We start from the raw sequence: 16,921 nt of genomic DNA, 5'->3' as shown, positions 1-16,921 counted from the left end.
GAAAGTAGGTACCTACTAGATATTCTATCAGAAACAAAAGAATATTTAAATAGTTAAACATTTAATACTTTAAAAAACCAGTGCAATATTTTATAATCTTCATTTTTTCATATTTTAGATTGTTTAAAATACAATGTCTAAATCTCTCAGAAAACTTAAAAAAAAGAATCAAAATAAAAAAAAATAAAATCATCTGTAAATATTATTAGTTATAAAAAAAATATATAAAATTGAGTTACTGCCTTATTCTTTGTGCATGTCGAAGTAACAACATAGTATGCTGAAATGCGGGTGGTGTATGTGATTTATTGTTGTTAATATAATATTATCTTAACGTGCTCCGATCTCATGAAGTAATGCAAAAATGACATTATTTTAAGAATATTTTAGTAAGAACCCTGTCAACAATTTTATTTCTCTTTTAAAATTACTAAAATATATTTATTTTAAATAAAATAGGTAATTTATTAAAAACCCATTAAATATGCATGTTATATGCATTTATGAACCAATATGCAATAATCCTCTAAATATGCAAAATATGCAATATAAAATTTGGTGTTTAAATTCAGTGTGAGATGAACCGTGGACGTTTTAGAACCCCCTAGACGAGCATACATTTAGTACAAATATGCAAATGCATATAAATCCAAGCTCTAGTTATGAGTTATGACCTATGTGTAGATCGTTTACGATGCCGCTACCCAATTAATATATATTACCTGATCAGTATAAATTGTGTGGTCACAATAACAGAAAAGTACCTTTATCAATTATGATTTCAAGTTCTTGTTTATTTAAAATGTATTATATTAAATTATTCGCGTCTACAGAAAAATTAATAAAGGTATAAATAAATAACTACTTAACTTAACTTTTTTAGTTGTAAGCATTGAGCTTAGATTTCAATGTTAATATTTAATGAATTACATGTATTTAATTTAATTTTATAAGCATTGTCATCAGAAAATACTTCTGACTACAATTTACACAAATCATCTTCATAAAAAAAATTATCCAGTAATATAAGTAATATAAAACTTTATACAAAAATTCATAATAGAATTTAAAAAAAAATAAATTAAAATTATACTTCATGATATATTATAATAAAATAACATCACATAACCTGATCATTAGACATTCTTTTATAAACATATAAGTAACCTAAATCAGTTGGGGGATTTTGAGAAACTGCTACTTTTTCATCATTGAATATTACCCAACGTCCTTCCTTTTTTATATGGCAAACATAATGTCCAACCGTGGAAGAACTGCCCATGTGAGATATAAATGCAAACAACTTATATACTGAAATTAAAAATATTGCGATCAGTATTATAAAATGTAATACAAAAATGAAAAATCATATTTCTTAAAGACATTAAGCGGACAAAATGTTACATTAAATTGTTTTTATCTTCACTTACTTCCTTTTCCATCTCTAGGTTTACAAATTGTATTTGTTGCTGTTTCTTCCGCTGGGAGTATCTCTTCTGGTCCATGACTCATTATCCAGTCAAGAGCACGATCTAGATTGTTTTCAGTGGCTTTCAAAGCAGCAATTACATGGTTTCGTTCAAAACCCATTGACATTATCATAGCAGCTGCTTCTTCATTAGGCAAAAATTCTAAAGAAGAAAAATGAAAATTATTTAATTCAATTAAAACTGAAACGTAAGAAAACAATTAAAAATAGAAGAAACTTTCTGACCTGAATTAATTTTCGTCCCTGGTAGTTCAAAGGGTTCTGAGAAATCATGATCTGATATATGTTCCATAAGCCAATTTGTAGCATCGTTGAGACTTTTATTTCTTGTGAAATACATTGCACGCTTGCATGCTTCTGGAGGAAATCCCATATTTGTTAATTCAGACATAATATTTTCATCGTACACATACACTGGTGGAGGTTCTAAAAAACATAATAATGTTTATGATAACAACACAACATATCACATGCTAACAATGTCTTCATAATTAATTGCACACCTATAGTTTCTGCCATAAGGTTTTCCCCCTCTTGTGCACCATGTCCTCTTAGATATTCTATGTCCATATCCTCAGGCATTTCAACAGATACATCCAACTTAATAGGAGTCCAATCTTGACGAAGTGTAAATTTTTTTAAATGTATCATGAGGTAATCAGGAAATGTAGCAAATCTTGTAATCCTTGTATTCAAGTGGGTATATTATTATTAAAGATTTAAAACATCAAACAAATGTATACACTATAAAAATTAAAGCATAAAGCCAACATTACATACTTTTCTGCAGTAGTTCTCTGGTTCAATGTAGTATTGAAGAATTCTTCAATGACTTCTGGCTGGGCAAAAGAATTTAAACAAGATGCAAATTTCAATTTTGGCCGAACTACTTCACTTACGCTAAAAACAAATAATTATTCGTTACATTATATTATTATTTTTGATTTGAAAGAATTCTTATTTTTTTTAAGTAAACAACAATCATTTAACTTTATTTATAGTTTCTAATAAAAATCTAATACTTTTAAAGTGTATTTTAAAAAGTTAATTTTAGTTAAGTAAAAATATTTAGCAACATTAAAATTAATCATTAATATACTCTTTATTATCGTTTTCAGCTTGTTTTTGCTTAAAAGCTTCGACTTCAGCTTTGTTAACAATATCGTCAAGTGAAATGGACAATGGCAAACAGTATTCTGGTCTATAGCTGTAATCAACTTCTCCTGTAGTTGAACATTGAAAACGTTCTTCAATACTAAATTTGAAACATTCGACTGGGTTTTGAGAACGTTGACAATAGCGCTAAAAACATTAGTAAAATTGTATAAAAGATTATTACTTTTTTAAATAAATGTACGTAAATACCCCAATCATTGACAAGAAATACAAAAAAAATTCTTGTGCATCTTGCTGTTTCTTTGTAGCAAACTCGGGATGTCCTTTGCCGATCAACGATTTAAAAGTAGTTGGTCTAATACCATGATGCCAATATTTTTTTCCTTCAACAACTTCTGTAGGTGGCGTTGAATATTTTCCTGAACATAGACCATGGGCTAATTTTGCCCTAAAAAACAATTTATTTAATTAAATGTAAAAATATTTGATTATTATAATAATCAACATACATTTGTACGTCGAAATTTTCAGTGGGGTTGGTTTGGCACATTTCAAATATTTCTTTTGAACCTAAATAGTACCTATAAAAAAAATATTCATATTAAATGACAAAAAATAAATATATGAATATTAGATTTATGGATATTAAATCAACATAAATAATTACGTACTTATGGGTAAAATCCGGTATAGAAAATAAAACTTGTATGATACTATTCATGTAACAAGAATTTCCCAAATTGTGAATACCTGTGTAACCAGGACCAAAAATTGGTTTTAAATCACTTCCACTCTCTTGTAATGTTGCCCATTCACCAACCTTTTGGTTTAAAGCTAATTCTAATTCTACCATTGATTTTTCAGTCTATAATTTAATATTATAAGAAAATTACTATATTTAATTAATTTTCAATCGTATATAAACAATATTACCTTTTCCAAAGCAGAAATATTAATACCAAAATGTGAAAGATGTTTGACTAAATTTGGATTTTCTACCATATCATCTTCTGGATAACTGTATACATCTCCTTTACCATCTTTTGTAATAGTACCAAGTTTAACAGCCAAAGGATATTCTATAATAATAATAATAATAATAATACAAAATAAATTAAAATTAAAACAATTAGTTAATATTTTACTAGTTTTTTCATAATGAAGAGTAGCATGTCCATTTCCCCCAGATCCATCAAAAAACTTTCGACCACAAAAAATTGAACCATCAGTCAAATTAAGCCATAGATTATCGACTTTATCACAATCATCATATTCACACTTCCAACCACTGGGAGTAATTATTTTCCCATTATTTAACTGTTCTATATCAGCATATCTGTTAGATCAAAATAAATATAGACATTATTAAACTTAAACTCATAAAAATCCATAAAACATTATGTTTTAAGAGAATACACATGCATGTATTGCCCCCCGCCTTACTAACATATAACATAACAAATTTGCATACAGTAGAATTGATTTATGTTGTTAACTTTAATATTAAAGTGAATTGACCTATTATTAAACTTGAAGGTAAGAACATTAGCTGTTATCTCTTGTAATTATTTTAAAATATTAATATTTTTATATTTTAATATTTTACACTGATAACTTACTTAGAAATTAAGATAGCATGAGACACTAATAAGAGATAACAGATTCTTACCTTTAAATTTGATCATAAGTAAATTCACTCTAATATAAAGCTAACAACACAATATTGGTTCTGTTGAATGCTAATTTGCTATGTTCTACGTTTGTTTGTCAGAGAAAACACATGCGGGTGTAGCGTCCTCTTAGACAGAATATCAGATATCTATTCAATAAGTTGTATTGTAAGAGTATATTAATCAAGTTGGTTACTTTAGTATTTTACTACAAGCAAAGATTCGCTTGATAGCAAGATCAGTGGCGCCAAAGTGTTTAAGATATACTATGACATCGCATATCAAGGGGCCACCTTTTTTAATAAAAAAATTAGATGCAATCAAAACACCTACATAAAATGCAATGTTTAATAATTTATTTTTACGTTTTAACGTAAATACTGGATCCTCAGTGGGATCCCCTGTAGTACCCTATGGTAGGTCCTTCATCTAAAAAATTTACTATGACATAATATGTCATAGATAAATTAGGTAATCAGTGCCACTGCGCAAGATCATATTTTAATTATGAAATAATTTATGAGAATTTTAAAGCTCTACAATTTTGGGATATTTTTTTTTTTATAATATGTCAATCTTTCTAATTTTAAAAATGATAAGAGTAAAATGAATTGTTGTGAATTGTAAGTTTGTGAGACGAAGACAATACATGCTAGTGTACACTAGCATTTTTAAAACAGAGATTTTGTTATTGATTTGATATATCATACCCAGTTTTTTGTCGAACTTCACCATCCCAAGTGCTAGACATACTTTGTAATTCATCTAAATAATTAGCAGATTTAGCTTCAATAATACCTTTTATAGAATCAATAACCTGAAATTAATTAAAATAATATGTTAATTATTTAATCAAAATTGAAATACAACTGTATAATTACTTTCTGTGGTAATTCACTAGTTTCAAATGGAAAGGATTTAAATGATGGTAATATAACTATAGAATATTCTTCTATTGTTTTATACTTTTTATTTTCAGCATCTGGATCAAATCCACCATCTACGCCAATAGCAAGTCTAGTAACTTTCCGTTCAGTTGGAGCATCACCTACCTGTGTCATTTTGGTTTCAACCTAATAATTTATATATACATGATAGGTAAATACTATCTAATTATAATAAATAATATTACATACGTAAAAAATTGTTTTTAATATTTTACAATTTTTATTGCATATAAATCATATCTCTAATAAGAATATTGTATTTAATAAAGTATCTAATTACAGCAAAACTGTCCCTAAAGGACAACTCACAATAGCTGACTTTGCTCGGGAATCAACTACAAACATTCTACAATCTGAACCCTCTGAATAGCGATAAAAACTTCTGCGACCAAGAGCGTCAGGTATTTAGAGGTTTCACTGTACTAGTATTTTATGATCAATTTATAAAAGATTACAATTTTAATAAGTAACAATTAACTTACCTCTATTTTGTGTCGAAGCATATGTAAAAACACTGAACATCCAGTTTTTCTATGATGACGTTCAACATGATCATACCCAAACCCAGCAAATGTTTTTAAGCAAATAAAAAGGCCACCCTCAAAATCCTGTAAAACATTATTTATTTGGTATAAGTATATGAAATTTTATAAAACAATTTTAAAAACGAACACATAATATTGTAAGGTAGGTATCACATGGATACTGGTGTAGGTAGGTACTTTATTGTTTTAAAATATACTTTACATTTTTATACTCAATTAGATATAACTATAAGGTTAATATTATGGAAAACATAAATTTGTGCAATGTTTTATATTTTAGGTCGCAAATTTAAACATTTATAGATTTTTATGAAGTTCAAATAACTAATTTATAAAAAAATACAAAATTAATCTTAATATTAATAAATAACGAAATAGGTACCTAGATAGCTACAATAATTAAAAAATATTACATTCAAAATAGGTATCTAGTGAGAGATTAAAAATCATTAGTATTGTGACTGACATAGTCTTCTAAAGGTAGGTACAATAATTATAACACAATTCCTGTAACTATAGGATTTTAATTTTTCATATTAGGTATAAAAAACAAACGGTACCTACCGTACATTTCTTTGTCAAATATGTGCAAAATTCTATACTTACTGGAGAATCAAATGAATAAAGACATTCGTCTTTATAGACACGATCGTGATCTCGGGGAACGTTTGCTTCACAGTTTTCTAATGTTTGCTTAGCAGCTAAAGCAAAATCGCTGTCCATTTTCGATTTTACAAATTTAGTTTTTCACAGGGTAAAATAATTGCGCTATCAAAGTAACAAAGAAATTATCAAAGGTTATGAAAAACGCCTATATCAAACATCTAAAATTCCACCAATTTCTTAAATGTTTAATAGAACTAAAAAAAAAAAAATAGAAACCTTTTCAGAGTATTTTACTATTTAACAATAATAATTACAAAATCTCTTGAACAAGAGAACCGGATATTTTCATAACCTAACATAAATACATAATATGAGTTATCATTGTGGTCCATAGCATAGATATCTACAACCGTGGTAACCACATACTACTACGTCATAGAAGTACAAAGCTCATAATGTACAACGACATATTTTGAAAATTATTAAAAATCCAGTCACAATTTATGCTTGTGCCTTATAAGTTATAAGCATCTGAAGTTTGACAAAATGGTCCAGGGATGGAAAACGTTTTTAATTTTTTGTTTTCATTTTTGTTTATTGATTTAAAAAATATCGTATTTGTTTAACGTTTTTAAACGTTTTTGATTAATGTTTTTAAAAACGTTATTTTTCTTTATTGTTTTTGATTAACGTTTTTAAAAACGTTATTTTTCCATATTGTTTTTGATTAACGTTTTTAAAAATGTTATTTTCCAATTGTTTCCAAATAACGTTTTTGATAATATATATATTTTTTTATATTATATTCTTATAACTTATAACTTTTAACTTTTATAAGTTATACCTAATAGTAACACGCAATACAGAAATGCACTTAAAAGTTAAAAATTAAAATTAATTATTCTTAATATTTAAATTTTAAATCAAAATTATAATTTATATAAAAATTAGAAAATTCAAAATTTCTGATTTCAAATTAAAATATTTTTAAAGTTAAAGATTAAAAAGTAGACAAGTGAATATTTTTTCAAAAATTTTTTTTCGTGGTATAATTTAATAATGTATAAAATATATATAAGTAATATTTCATAAGTGTATAATAAATACCTAAATATAATTTTCATATAAGTTAAATACGAAATGTCGTAAATCTAGTACACTTTTTACGAAAAATCGATTTATTTTTGGTTTTTACTGTAACTCTAAAAATAATTACTGTAGATGCATATAATTTCAAAATATGTTGACTCATGTTGAGCTTTTTATAGGCATATGCAATTTTCTCGATTATTATTAGTTTTTAAAATTTTCGTTGAAAAAAAATGTTCGGTTGGTCAAATAACTTTAAAATGTAATAGGTACAATAAGTTCCACGTAAGTTGTTGTTGGAAGAAATAAAAAAAATTGAGCGTAAATCAACAATACATTTTTTCGAGGATCTGAAAAAAAATTATATTTTGAAACACTAATTTTAAATTTTTAACTAACAATTAAAAATGTCAATAAATTCTGGGAATATATTTTCAGCTATATTATGCATCAATGTATCACAACGTTGTGTAAAATGATTATCTATTATATTCCATTCTGGAAGTATACACCCAGCGGAATTTATGCAGTATTATTTTTTTGAATTATTACTAGTGATGGGCACTACCGAATAATTTGAATAACCGACTTATAGTTATATTTCACTTAAAAAAACCGACTAATAGTTGGTTACAATTACCATGACCAACTAACGAAAAACCACTTAATGACTAACACTATCAAAAAACGATTAATGACTATTAACTATCGAAAAACGACTAAATAACTAAAGAAGAAATTAGTCGACATATGATATTACCACCAAAAATAAATATTTATCTTAAAGCTAAAAAATAAATTTATTTAATGGTTCATTAGGATAATTAGATATATTTTACAAGAAAAAATATTGTAAGTACTTTCTATAAAATATTATCTTTTATTTAAATAAAACCCAAAAAGACAATAGTAATATTATGTCTATACTAATTCTTTTAAATTTTTGTTTAAAAAAATTAAAACATCTAAATTTTTTGGATCCACCCGATTCCTTTTGGCACTCATTATTTCCCCTGCCTGCCTTTGAAATTAGTTGGTTTATTATTTGTCAGTGATTAGTCAGTGTTAATAACCGACTTATTTTCTTATTGTTTACAATAAGCCGACTAAGCCGTTAGTCATTAGTTGGTGTTGCCCATCACTAATTATTACGTTCTACTGATATACATTCTAATCAGTTAGTTTACATCCTGTTTAAATATTTTCTTCGATTTTTTTATTCTGGCAGTTTTGAATTCTGTGATTCAAAATTCGATCAATATACATTATTTTAGAGGTTTTTTTCTAGAACATTATATCAGTCCATAATTTGGATAAATAGTCCTAACTCCAAGTATAATAAATATTAGATCCAATATATTATATTTTTGTATAACCATTTTTAAGTAATAATTTCTAAATCAAAGAAAACAAATTCACAAAGGTACTACTTAAATTACAAAAGAGGCGTATGTATTGTTGTAGCACGCGCAAAATAAAACTATACTGCAGCAGCTGTGGTAGGGTTGAAGGGAACTTTATAATACTATAAAACATCAAGGGAAATAATGTATTACTGTAATATTGTTTTTCTTTCATATAATATATTATATAGATTTATCATTGATTCTCTTTATTTGAGGGATAGAAGGGTATCCACCTCCTCTCACACTATATTTTTATAGACAATTAGTAAAAAGTATTTATTATATTTTGACCCACACTCCATCACCACTACACTTAAACATAGTATTTGATTGCCAAAATTCTAGTAAGTTATTGTTGTCTAATTTAAATTCTGGTCTTTTTTTTACATTAGACATATTGATTTTATAAGGCAATCACGAGTGTATTCCATTACTCATTAGTCATTACAATATTAAAAAGTCTTAAGCTAATAATAACATAACTAGAAATTAATATAAACATATATGTCTTCCAGGTTTTAGTTGAAAGTTTTAAGACTGCATTTAGAATATAAACAATTGTAATGTATTACATTTTAATTGATTCGATATTTCAATTAAGGAATAAGGATGTTATAAAAGAAATTGTATAATTTTTAAAACAAATGTAGAATTATTATTATAATCAATTAAAATCTTAAATGCCACAGTTATACCATCGAATAAAGAGTTTATTATTATTAATATTATCCTTTATACTGGTACCTAAAGAGCCTTTATATAATATAAATATATTATAAATATATTATTAATACATTTTATTATCTATGCTCTCTACTGGTACCTAGTTCGGTCACAGAATTCTGTGGTATGGCTTTATTTAAACTAGCCACAGACAACGATTAACAATCCCAAATAGCAAATGGAACGTACAACTGACTAAGGAATGATCTAATTTTATATACATACATTTAAAGTAATAGACAACATATATTAAAATAAATTGATAATGTAATTGCCAATATAAGATTTTATACAACAGATCTTCTAAAATAGTATCTCAGTTTGGAGCTAAATCAAAGGTAGATGGCTTCTAAGCTATTTACAATAAATTTGTAAAATATTATAAATACAAAGGACAATGAATTTGAAACCATTTGAAAATGATTTAGGTTTCTAAAAGAAATTATAATAAATAATTTTTATAATGTATTTGTGTATTATTATTTGGAGCAAAACTAAAATTCCATTACTTTATTTTTTTAATATACTTGAATTGGTGAAATTGCATCAATACATTTTCATACATTATTAACAGTATCAACATTAAAACATAATACACAGCTGTGTTAAATTTGTAATTTATACTAATAATTTAAAGCTTAATTTTAACAGGTTCTTCATATTACAAAATAATCTAAGCATTATACATAATTAAAATACAGATGTCTAATTTTGAAGAATAGTTTTAATTGTAATAGATAACAATGAAGTTACCCAATTTTTTTATTAAATAAAACAAATAATAAATCGGCATAAAAATAAACCAGGAGTATTTATATTTTTAAAATTTTAAAATAAAATAGTTAAGTACAATTAATATACCAAACAGCTATATTAATGAACAGCATAAATATATGTCCGTTGGTAATGATAATTGTATTTTTTTTTTCAGTCGAAAAATTGAAATACTATTAGAGTAATTAATAATTATTGATAGTGAAAATAATACTTTGAAATACCTACAATTTTCAAAATATAAATCAAAACGTTCAATTTGTACATGCATTAGTTCCGAATTGCTAAGATACCGCCAGAATGTACATTGTACATAATAAAATAGTATCAATTCACAAAATAAAATGGGGAATAGTTTTTTTTTTATTATTATTTTATTTAATTATTTATGTAGCAATTAAAAACTATTATTGGTTGGAAAAAATATATATAATATGTTGTTCAAAAAATAATGCAATTTTTGTCAAAATGTCAAAAAGAAATAGTCATACTTGTACTAAAGTAATGGAATCCAAATAGATAATCTCAATTCCGTAATAATGACTTGACATAACCTTCATGTATTTTAACCATAAAATCTGGATCATTTTTTAATAAGTATTCAAAAGCTTGTAATAACTGATTCTTTGTTAATGGTTCCAATTTATTATTAGATTTATTAGATGTTGGTTCCCGGTGTTTAGGTTCCGTTATTGACATTGCATTTACTGAAGAGGTAACTAGTTCATCTTCAATGTCATCCAATATGAACCTAGTAGGTGGCATTAGCTCATCTGAATCAAGTTGTGATTCTAATGGCATACATGCACCTAGAACATAAAAGTATTTTTTTTTTAAATCATTAAATAATTATTACAAAAATGAAACATTTAAAAAAAAGAGTTTGTGGTAAACTGCAATTGTTTAAATATACTTAAACAAATATAAATATAATATTTAGTATTTACCCATAACTATATTTGATTTTTCTGATAGATCGCTTTGATTAAGAAAATTTTCAATCAATGATGTACTAAATGAATTATCTTTAATATCTTTCGGTCTATGATATCCATTGCGATTAGCATGGGAAGTATCATCTTCATCTTGTTGATTTAATTGATTTATTAAACTTCTGGGCTTTATGCTATTGAATGAACATGTCTTAGTTTGTTCAGTATGAGTTGCGACCAAAATATCTGTTCTAGGTGTTGCTGACCTTTGTTGCATTTCAATTTGTTCTACTGTATGAATTGGACTGGCCATCAACTTGTGCAACATAGATTCATTAGATCCTGTTTTTAAAGCTGGAGTTTGTGTACTTTGTGTATTTGCATAACTTGATAATGATGGTAATCCTTCAGAGAAATTTTTCCCACTTCCTGCTTGTGCAAAAAAGTCCATAACACATTGAGGAGGGGCAGTTTCTTCAACTTTTTTGGATGGTGTTTCAGATCCTTTTGAGCTGGTCTTATTGGCCCTATTAAACCAACACAATATATTATAATTTATAATTTGTTTAATATTTGTATCAAATATTGGAAAATATATGGACTGCATAAATTGTTTGGGTAAAAATATGTAATTTGATTATCATTGACATGCCATCTCATTTCCCAATCGAAAGAATAGTTTCATAAAATATTCAATTGATATCATACCCAGAAAATGGAAATATATTATAGCGAGTGATTCTTTTATCATTGAACACTTATTATTTCAAAAAGTTTAAATGGTGTCTAGTAATTAAAAAATAACATTAGTAAAATAAATATACATTTTAGATTCTGAGCGGAGCGAGGAAACTATTGTTCTTACAATGGTGTTTATTTATTTTATTTTTTTTTATTTTTATATCCTGTATACAAAATTTCTTCCAGAAGGAGTGCTTCGATTTCAACATATAGTACCTTATCTTTTAGCAAATTGGATCAAGATGGTACTTTAGAGAGGTCATTTTTCGATTTTCTCAATAGTTATTTAATGCCACGGGAAAAACAACCAGAAATTACGAAAAAATGCTAAAAATGGGATTTTAATTTCTAACGCTTTGTTTATCACCATAGAAACGAATAAAAAATTATAATATTTTAATACTTATTCAACTTATTACATAAAATAAATAATAACAAAATATAAAATATCCAGACTGACTAACCGTCTCCGCTCAGAATCGTTTTTCTTATACAATGATATTATATCATTGAATTCAAGTCTAATACAATCCATTATACAATGACCCACTTGTAATCTACTGTACAGCAGAGCGACATCCACTTACCTGCTTTTTAATTTTATATTTCTCAGTACCAATTTTGGTAGACACAAATAGAATTTTGGAAGAGTAGTTTATTAGTTATAAGTATTTAAAATTTGGGGAGTGAAATGGTACGCAGTTACCCTGTTAAATGTTTTTCCACTATTCCGCTCATCTATACTTGTAATTCAAAAACTACTCTTCCTAAATTTGATTTTATGTATCTAAATACTTGAAAAATATTCTGCTTTAAGACTGTATGTTGTCAATGAAAAAAGTAAAAACTTTATAAATGTTGAGTATAAAAATATTTAACTAGGTACCATGTTTTTCAAAAATACTTAATTTATGAAATAATGAAGGTTCAATGATAGAAGAATCACTGGGTACATCAATTTAATTTAAATTATCTTCTTTCAACAAAAAATGCGACATTTTGAGCTCAAAATTACTATAGTTAGAACTAGCAAAAAAAATTTTTTTTCTTGATTTTTGTCTAGGTACAAATTTTAATAATTGCACTACCAAAGTTAAGATTTTACTTAATTCTTTAGATTTTGAGTATTTTAAATTGAAAACGAATGGTAATTAGACTATCTAGATAACTGCATAAAAATAATACATTTCAGTAATCTATATTTTAGTGTTTTAAAGTTAAAATATGAATAGTTGATACATTGTATGTATAACACCTATGGGTCAAGTCTAAATTGAATAATTACCTATAATCCTCTTGTGCCCGACTCAGCATTGAAACGAGATCAATACTTTTTGTGGAACCAGTTTCTTGTTTGTTAATTTTATCGTTTTGTTTTACTATCAAACTTTTGATCAATGATTTCAGTATATTAGAAATTTTGGCACATTCTTCCTTGTCATAAAACCAAATACCATAAATAGAACCACCACAGTTTCTGTACAGTAAAAATGGCTCTTGAAGTTGGAGATCTAGGCCGTTTTCAATCGGTTCCATCAAATTGTTTGTATTTAATCTATTCATTATCATAATACTGTGCAAAGGTTCAGCAGATCGAGTATACACGTGTAAAGTCCCTTCTACATTGGTTTTTTGCCATGCATTCGCCTCTGCATTGAACGAATACAGAGCGACGTGTCCCGCCGTCTGTACGATACTATCAACATATGGATCTACTCTTTGCAAAGCAGAAAGATTCATTTTAGCTTCAGAATCGCCGTAACTCATTGTTTATGTGTAACTATAAAAAGGTAACACTAAAATAAATGGAGATCAATAAAAAATGTACGAGACAGTAATATTAGTTTATAACAATTATACCCGTACACTAGTTCTTCAAATACTAGGTCTGAACGTAGAATCTTGAATGTACTCAATAATATGTTATTCTTTTTATATCATTTCAATGATATTTTTTCGATGATAACATTCACTGGTCCTGTGTTTTGTTCGTCACAACTCGTGTAAAAGGTAGGAATTTTATCGGTATTACCTATGTAAAGTAATATTTTAGGAAACTTCAAAAATAATTATATATTCAATAAAAACTAATCAAATTGTCAAAAATAATAAAATGAGGTGACTGGCAAGCGTTAAAGAACCAAAGTAGTAAGCACCATACGCAACTAAGTACCGAACGAATCGAACGATAAGTAAGTGAAAAAGTGGGAGAATTTCGAGAATCAAGAACGAAAAACAAACGATTCTGTTACCAGTTTACCGTTAACACGGTATTCGAGCGTAGAGATAATATTGACAAATTTGATAACAAAAATTCGTTATATTTCATTATTGTATTTTTTTATAGGTCTATGGTTTTCAGCTATCTATGGTATTATCTATAGTATCTAAGAATCCGACCAATGAGTTCGCGCCTTCGCGTTTGATTTTGTGATTTGTAATTTGTTATTAATTGTTAGCACTTAGCCTGCTGTACCCTGTGGGCTTGTAAGTTGTAACTTTAATGAATAATCTATTAGCAACTTCAACAGTTGAATTTACAATGGAAAAACAACAGTTTTAATGGTGAATGTACCACAATTACTACCATGACTACTACTTATTTATCTAATATTTAAATTGTTTTACTTCATATCTGTACCTATTGTAAGTTGTAGTATAATTCACAATAATGAGTGGTCAAGAAGATGAATATTACTATGACCGTAGTATGTTTTTCAAAGAATTGTCGCAAAGCATTGGTAAGTTTGATCTACTAACTAACTTAAATGCAACTAATTGTTTTCTTTTTACTTTCATTTGATTCTGTTATAAATGTAATTAATTTAAAACAATAGGTACCTACAAGGTGTACAAGTATATCCTAAATCAGAGTACCTACATTTACAAAATTTTTTTGTGTTTTTGTAAGTCTCTTCTTTTTACTTCAAAATTACAACTTACAAAAAATAACGTATCATAACTTGTTGATTCCTTTTAGGTAGTTGTTTATAATTGGGATATCCTTGTAATCATTATAATATTTATTTTGTGTACCTATATAATTAGTAATTGGTAATTACTTATACATTTTTAATCTAAAACATAATACCTATTATTAATGCATAAACTGCAACTTTTTTGTATTTATTTTAGAAAGAAACAAGTTATCAACTAATGTATTATTTAGTAATTATCTAAATGATTTTAAAGATATTGTCCAACACAATGGATTAGTTCATGAAGAAATGAATATTGTTTGTCAATTATTGTGTACTGTTGATTTAAGTAAGTACACTAGTACCATATATGTATTATTATTTTTTAATTTATTATAGCTTCTAGCATTAACTATCATAGCTCAACATTTGTCAATTATATTATTTAAACAATAGGTTATAACAGCAAAACCGTCTGAAGATTGAAATATTGGATATCACATTATTAGCAAAATATAAGAAATGAAAGTTATAAAAACAAGATATAAATATTTAAAAACAAAAAAAAATATAATTATAATAGTGGAAAAAGATCCATTATAAAAAAATTACGAGATTAATTTTTCAATATTCAAATGATATTTATAAGAAAAAACAATAGGTAATAGTAATGAATACAATTTTTATGATTGAGTGTTCAACAAAAATAGATTAAGGAGAGATAAATATTTTGACGATAAGTGTCTTTAGAAGTGAAAAAAGAAAGGGAATAGTGGACTGATAAAAAAGTTTAGAGTTGCAATTCAATATGCAAGAGAAGTATCGGAAGTATGTTCTGTATGAGAATTTTGGTTGTTGGTAGCTTCTGTATATGTTTTGATTTTAGGATAATTATGGGAATAAGGATTAAGAATCAGGGATCGCTGAAATAATCTTTTTGATAGCTGACTTGAATGCTGGGCATCCTTTAAAGTTGGCAGTGTGATCCTTGGTGCTAGGACACATTTGGTGAGACTGTTACGGTCTTCGATATATTTATCCATTATCTCGCAGAAAACCATCTACAAAGAATAGTGAAAAGAGACAATTATATTTGTTTTTAGCATATTTGTTTTTTTATTTGTTATACATGTTTAATTGAATGTTCTAATTCAGTCAGAGCTTTACCAATGTCAACAATTAAGGTGGAATGATGTAGGTTTCTTATGATGATCTAGTATGTGCGAAGATGACAAGTGGTATAGTATGAATAAAAACTAGTGTTAGTCATATATAAGTGATCCATAATTTTATTGTAATTAAGGTGACCTGCGGGTTGTTCAATAAGATATGGTGACAAAGACCTAATACTTAATAGTATAACTATTTGGGCTGATGAGTTTTGTTAAGACGGTGTTGAATGTGAGTTTGTTATATTTTTATATAAATATATAGATGAGGCCAGATGCTCCATGTCATCAAGTCTTGATCAGTGTTAGGTACTAGGTAGGTCATTGAGATTGTCCATGGAGCCAGTGCCATATCTATGGGGTCATATGGGGGGGGTCATATCCTTCCTCCCGAACTGAATAAATAAATAATTTAAAATATATTAATGTATGTACTTGACTAAAATATAAATATAATTATATAATTAGGTTGAATTAGTTTAAAAATTTTAACAAATAGGTACTTTTATAATTGATAGTATTATTTTAGGTGTACAAAATTTTAGACGAATACTTTTAACACTAGTACCAGAAGAACCATCAATTCCCCATGACATTTGTGAAGAACTTATAGTTTGGGCATTATCAGCTTATCGCCAAAATGTTAACGATACAACAAAAGCTCAATGTATATTATACTGGATACTTTGTAAGTATTTAACTATAATATAGGTGTATGTATATATATGTATGTATGTATGTATGTATGTATGTATGTATGTATGTATGTATGTATGTATGTATGTATGTAAAGTCG

At 26.7% G+C, this 16,921-nt stretch overlaps 3 protein-coding genes across 8 annotated transcripts in view; 1 reads left to right on the top strand and 2 right to left on the bottom strand.

The window, feature by feature from the left end:
* Nucleotides 1-773: 773 nt before the first annotated feature.
* On the bottom strand, nucleotides 774-6,722 carry LOC100159829 (ubiquitin carboxyl-terminal hydrolase 5). Of its 2 annotated transcripts, none has more exons than XM_001952449.4 (15): nucleotides 6,374-6,722; nucleotides 5,705-5,830; nucleotides 5,157-5,348; nucleotides 4,986-5,092; nucleotides 3,751-3,941; nucleotides 3,539-3,684; nucleotides 3,277-3,470; nucleotides 3,115-3,186; nucleotides 2,855-3,053; nucleotides 2,589-2,791; nucleotides 2,270-2,389; nucleotides 1,993-2,174; nucleotides 1,715-1,915; nucleotides 1,431-1,631; nucleotides 774-1,311 (listed from the first exon to the last, which is right to left on the bottom strand). In XM_001952449.4, exons 1-15 carry the CDS (start codon nucleotides 6,488-6,490, stop codon nucleotides 1,121-1,123), a joined length of 2,442 nt encoding a protein of 813 aa, XP_001952484.1. In that variant the 5' UTR covers nucleotides 6,491-6,722; the 3' UTR covers nucleotides 774-1,120. The 2 variants fall into 2 exon arrangements, with proteins under 2 accessions (XP_001952484.1, XP_008183493.1); XM_008185271.2 differs by having other exon boundaries at nucleotides 5,157-5,327; nucleotides 6,374-6,682.
* Nucleotides 6,723-9,836: 3,114 nt separating this feature from the next.
* LOC100168709 (mRNA-decapping enzyme 1B) lies at nucleotides 9,837-14,237 on the bottom strand. 4 transcript variants are annotated; one of them, XM_001952453.5, is made up of 4 exons: nucleotides 13,899-14,237; nucleotides 13,324-13,818; nucleotides 11,313-11,824; nucleotides 9,837-11,174 (listed from the first exon to the last, which is right to left on the bottom strand). In XM_001952453.5, exons 2-4 carry the CDS (start codon nucleotides 13,803-13,805, stop codon nucleotides 10,891-10,893), a joined length of 1,278 nt encoding a protein of 425 aa, XP_001952488.1. In that variant the 5' UTR covers nucleotides 13,806-13,818; nucleotides 13,899-14,237; the 3' UTR covers nucleotides 9,837-10,890. The 4 variants fall into 4 exon arrangements, with proteins under 4 accessions (XP_001952488.1, XP_008183492.1, XP_003244801.1 ...); XM_008185270.3 differs by having other exon boundaries at nucleotides 9,839-11,174; nucleotides 13,324-13,834; nucleotides 13,899-14,200; XM_003244753.4 differs by having other exon boundaries at nucleotides 9,839-11,174; nucleotides 13,324-13,834; nucleotides 13,905-14,200.
* The window catches only part of LOC100166553, a 7,013-nt gene continuing 4,210 nt past the window's right edge, over nucleotides 14,119-16,921 (top strand). The window contains exons 1-4 of one of the 2 annotated variants that reach the window (XM_001952463.5): nucleotides 14,119-14,230; nucleotides 14,386-14,779; nucleotides 15,174-15,305; nucleotides 16,655-16,813. In XM_001952463.5, coding sequence (XP_001952498.2) covers nucleotides 14,710-14,779; nucleotides 15,174-15,305; nucleotides 16,655-16,813 — 361 coding nt within the window. In that variant the 5' untranslated portion in view covers nucleotides 14,119-14,230; nucleotides 14,386-14,709. Of the gene's footprint in view, nucleotides 14,231-14,385; nucleotides 14,780-15,173; nucleotides 15,306-15,595; nucleotides 15,618-16,654; nucleotides 16,814-16,921 lie in introns of those variants that run through there. The other variant, XM_029488569.1, reaches the window with a different exon arrangement.

Source organism: Acyrthosiphon pisum, chromosome A1 (assembly GCF_005508785.2).
Source record: "Acyrthosiphon pisum isolate AL4f chromosome A1, pea_aphid_22Mar2018_4r6ur, whole genome shotgun sequence".
NCBI lineage: Eukaryota > Metazoa > Arthropoda > Insecta > Hemiptera > Aphididae > Acyrthosiphon > Acyrthosiphon pisum.
This window is presented reverse-complemented; position numbering and strand designations above follow the sequence as displayed.

Bases quoted from the DNA above. Each gene is read 5' to 3' on its own strand.
- LOC100159829 (XM_001952449.4), bottom strand. From the start codon at position 6,490: ATGGACAGCGATTTTGCTTTAGCTGCTAAGCAAACATTAGAAAACTGT. The intron at 3,685-3,750 runs GTAAAATATTAA...TTATTATTATAG, and splicing joins TCTTCATTATGAAAAAACTA to AATATCCTTTGGCTGTTAAA. The intron at 2,792-2,854 runs GTATTTACGTAC...TAATGTTTTTAG, and splicing joins ATTTCTTGTCAATGATTGGG to CGCTATTGTCAACGTTCTCA.
- LOC100168709 (XM_001952453.5), bottom strand. From the start codon at position 13,805: ATGAGTTACGGCGATTCTGAAGCTAAAATGAATCTTTCTGCTTTGCAA. The intron at 11,825-13,323 runs GTAATTATTCAA...TTGGTTTAATAG, and splicing joins CGGGCACAAGAGGATTATAG to GGCCAATAAGACCAGCTCAA. The intron at 11,175-11,312 runs GTAAATACTAAA...TTTATGTTCTAG, and splicing joins AAAATCAAATATAGTTATGG to GTGCATGTATGCCATTAGAA.